The sequence below is a fragment of the Lottia gigantea genome (genome assembly GCF_000327385.1).
Source record: "Lottia gigantea unplaced genomic scaffold LOTGIsca_4, whole genome shotgun sequence".
Lineage (NCBI taxonomy): Eukaryota > Metazoa > Mollusca > Gastropoda > Lottiidae > Lottia > Lottia gigantea.
Window position 1 is genome coordinate 2,740,075 of NW_008709379.1, and position 4,467 is coordinate 2,744,541.

The window sequence follows — 4,467 nt, forward strand, 5'->3', positions numbered from 1 at the left end:
ATTAAAATTGTAGTCTGTACTAAATTTTTAAGATTTTTCATGGCTGCTTAACTGTTAGGAATTTGCATTTACGACAAAGGTACAAAATAGAGATATTAAGGGTACAAATTTTGTTGAATTACCAATTTTCTACTTTTCGTTTAACATTTTTACTTTTTCAGAAAACTTTGATTTTTGTGATTTCCGGCCCTTTTCGTTCATTTCAATTTTTTAGAAAATGTTTTTGTTTTGTGTAGTTCTCTACCTATCTACCAAGTTTCGTAAACATCGACATAAAATAAATGAAGTTAGAATTTTGATCAAAATTCAGTACAAAAAGTTATCGACAAAATTTTTGAATTTATGAAACTGCAGTATTTTCGCAAGTTTTTTCAAAAAATACAAAAAAAATTGACGAAAATTGAACAAAAAATAATCGTTTTACAAAGTACTTCAAGTTCGAGTCTGATATATCTAAAAAGTAATTCCACTGTCTGGAATGTCTGACCCAATGCCAAAAATATTGTAAGTATGATAGTTTTTGCTAGGTACTCTGACAACAATATGAAAAAAAGACCGTTCATCTGCCCGCACCATTAGTGTTTGAGTTTTTCCAGAAAGATTATCGATGATTCGGGTTTCCAAATAAATTTCATGTTGTCATACATAACGGTGTTTTGCTTAATTCTTATTATTCTTATTATCATTGTTATCTTACGATCTTGTTGTATTCGAACATTATTATTCTCTACCATCAATATGCCTGGAATCAGTAACATACAGGACAAGAGACAGTGATTAGATAAGTACCTGAGAGCAGATAATTGTAGACTTCGCACATGACGAAAATGAGAGAGGTTATTTAAAACATAATCTACTGTGCTAGATATTGATACATATATTAGCCCCCAACATGTCCAAAGTTCATTTCCCATTAACAATACAAATATTGACATTAAATAATTGAATAAGTTCTTTACTCCAGCAGTTATAAATATAAGTATAAAAATGCGTATTTAACAAATTCATTGAAATGAATTTTAATTCTATTAAGCTTGGTTAACATACCATAGCCAATGTAAACTCTTTCTAAACAAAATCGCTAACTGCTTTGTTAAATTTCAATTCAGTGATCAGAAGACCGCCTCTCTTGCTAAGTGCGACACGATAGCAGTGATTCACCATCTTTTTTCTTTGTCATTTGAAATTCTTAAAAATCTTGCCTCTTGTTTTGTCAATAACAACAATACAATATAGTTATATCTTTATTTGAAAAGTATTCCTGTTGAATTTGTGGACAACCAATACCGAAAAATACACAGAGACTCTTATCAGAAATCAAGGTATGTGCGATCGTAAAGATCTGTTGTTTCTTTACTATGGTGGGTGTCTTATGTTAGCTTAACCGTGAAACGTGTTACAAAAATCCTACAATCGAAATAGTAACCATAGCCTCCACAAACCGCATTCCATTTTCTGTTCCAGTATGGACTAATACAGACGTGCAACGACATGTAAATATTTTAAGGGGAATTTGGCTAATGCAAGAGGCGTTTTTATTGCAGCAAATCGTATCAACTCGCTTTTAGATAAATGCTTTGTCAAATCTCTAAAATATGTGTGTATTTAAGGCAAATCGTTGTAGGAGTTTCGATTATATATAAATGAGCACTTTGATCTGTGTCGATACGATTTGCTTAAATAAAAACGCATGTAACTGTAACTTTTCTAAAAAGCACTGACGTCACTGACCTATTATTTCATGCTAAATCTCTCAAATGCTTTAATTACATTAGGCAACTGATGGAAACTTTCATGTCAGCCTAGCTTGGTGGGCTACCGTGATTATGGAGTAGTAGAAAGTTTTCAAGGGTTAAGAAATAGTAAACTGATTGGTTTTCCTATCAACAAGAGGACTTGAATAATTTATCTATTGTAACCTATGATTCTATTCTGTATTTTAGAGCACAACAGAAGATAGGAGAAAAACGTTTGAAAACATGGACAAAATCTGTAAAAAATATAAAAATCGTCTTCAGACGCAGAAAGCCAATGTAGAGGATTTTGGTCCAATTATGTATAACGACCAGTATAAAGTCTTGTATTGTCAAGTTCCTAAAGTTGCCAGCACGAATTGGAGACGAGTGTTTTTGATTCTATCTGGGAAAATGAACACTACAGATCCCACCAAAATATCTTCTATTCAAGCAGGTAGAGGTTTAGGTGAACATTTGCACTACCTAAGTCAATTAGAACCTCAAGAAATACAATTTCGCTTAAAGAATTATTTAAAATTTATGGTGGTTCGGGAGCCGTTCGAACGCCTATTATCTGCTTATCGAAATAAACTTGGTGCCGGAAGCAGTACAAATTATTATTTTCATACGCGTTATGGAAAGGGAATCATTAAAAAATACAGAAAAAATCCGACTAATAAATCTTTGGAGAATGGACACGATGTGAGCTTCCGTGAGTTCATTGAGTACATTATAGATCCAGAGAGAAAAGACCGGTTAAACCCACACTGGGCCACATATCACGAACTGTGTCTACCCTGCATTGTGAATTATAATTATATATTGAGGTACAAAACACTAACTGAAGACTCGAATAGAATTATTGACAAATTGGGTGTTTCGGATATTCTGAAATTTCCATCTCGATCAACTGCCTACCGTCATTCAAAAACCTCATCACTTCTGTATGATTTTTATAAGACTCTCCCCAGTAAGATCATGTCTAAATTAATAGACTTCTATTATCTAGATTTTGCTTTGTTTAATTATACTTTACCTTCGGTTTTAAAGAACTTGACAAGGATGAACAGCTTTTCCTAACCAAATGAAACGATATTTAGTTATAAACTCCGTGATGTTATATTCCTCCATTAGAAACGGCGAATGCATGGTCTTCAAAACCACACCCCGTCATGAATAACTGGATAGGAACGTAAAGTAAAGTAAATAAGTTCCTTATGAGGCAGTCAGATTGATCGATCAAAACGATTTGTTTCATACGATAGGGTGTTCTTACTTAATAACATAGCTTGCCAGGCAAGATAATATACGCCCACTGGCAGCTTTGATCATATATTAAAAATATTTGGCAGTACAGTAACAGAATAAAATATTCAACCTTCAGTCATACACTTCTCCTGCACATTTTGGGTTAAAACTGAATAATAATACCACGTTTTGTGACAATCCGACAAGAATCGAGCCTTTAAGTGTTCACGAGCTAAAAATTGAATGCGCATCGTGTATACCATATGTGATGAGGTATATATAATATGTACAAAATAAACCTACGCTAAGGTGCAAATGTCGAAGAGTGTGTATTGTTTTCATGTATCTAATAATTAACCATTATCCAACATCAACATGGATCGTGATGTGGCTCTCATTTTTCTTAAATATACTATAAGATGGATGATAAATGGATGTGTTCATGGTGTTTTCACGTATCCTTAATCATCTTTAAAAGTGGCATATTGGCTATATACAAGAATGAATCTAAATTAAAGCATAACTGTTTGTATAATTTAATTTGCCTTTATATTTCAATATTTCATCTGTTGTGATATCAAGCTTGACACACATTGTAAAGATGACATAAGGGTGTGACGAATGACCTAAAAAAAGAAAATGAAATGAATGGAGTTTTACGTCCTACTTTTCTGCACCATGTGGGCTAATGAAGACGGGCAACGCCATTCAGGGTGCAATGAGGGAAATTTTGCCAGGACAGCGGCATTAGCCTGCTCTTTTACGATTTCCAACTGTCGAGGGATCTTTAACGTGCACAGCCTGTAGCACACGGGGCCTCGGTTTATTGTCCCATCCGAACGACTAGACGCGTTTTCCATGCAAGCCCCTCGTACCTGCATCACTGACAGGGGGAAACCGGGTTGAAAAATCCGAAGGTTTGCCGGGATTGAACCCTGGACCCTCAGGTTAGCGAGCAAGCGTCTAACTCACTGAGCCACCGCGGGTCCCTAAAAAAAGAAGAGAAAATAACTGTGTGTAGCTTTCATGTATAAAAATCGATTTAAACTGGATTTTTGTGCTTCACAATTAAAACTAAAGGTGCGAATGTTTAGTATGTAAGATAGCTTGCCAGGCAAGGTAATATACGCCCACTGGCAGCTTTGGTTTTGAATAAAAAATATTTAGCAGTACAGTTACAATCACCAGTATGAAATATTCAACCTTCAGTCATACACTTCATTTTAACTCTTTAGGGCGATACTGAATAATATTGAGTATGAGTTATTGCCCTTGTTCTTGAAAAGGAGTTCAATTTTTAGCTAGTGAAAACTCTAGAAGGCAAATATTCAATCTTCAGTGCGGTACAGAATAATAAAACCAAGTTTTGCCGAAATCCTGCAAGAATCGTGCCTTCTATTGTTTAAGAACTAAAATTTGAAAGCATTTTCAAGAACGAGGTCAATAACTCCTATGAAACATATCTCCATTTTTTTAATTTCGA

At 34.4% G+C, this 4,467-nt stretch overlaps 1 protein-coding gene across 1 annotated transcript; it reads left to right on the plus strand.

Moving 5' to 3' along the window:
• Positions 1 to 1,979: 1,979 nt before the first annotated feature.
• On the plus strand, positions 1,980 to 2,816 carry LOTGIDRAFT_105211 (hypothetical protein; the record flags this gene model as incomplete). The annotated part of the gene is made up of 1 exon (XM_009059723.1): positions 1,980 to 2,816. The coding sequence occupies one exon, from the start codon at positions 1,980 to 1,982 to the stop codon at positions 2,814 to 2,816; it is 837 nt and encodes a 278-aa protein (XP_009057971.1).
• Positions 2,817 to 4,467: the final 1,651 nt, after the last annotated feature.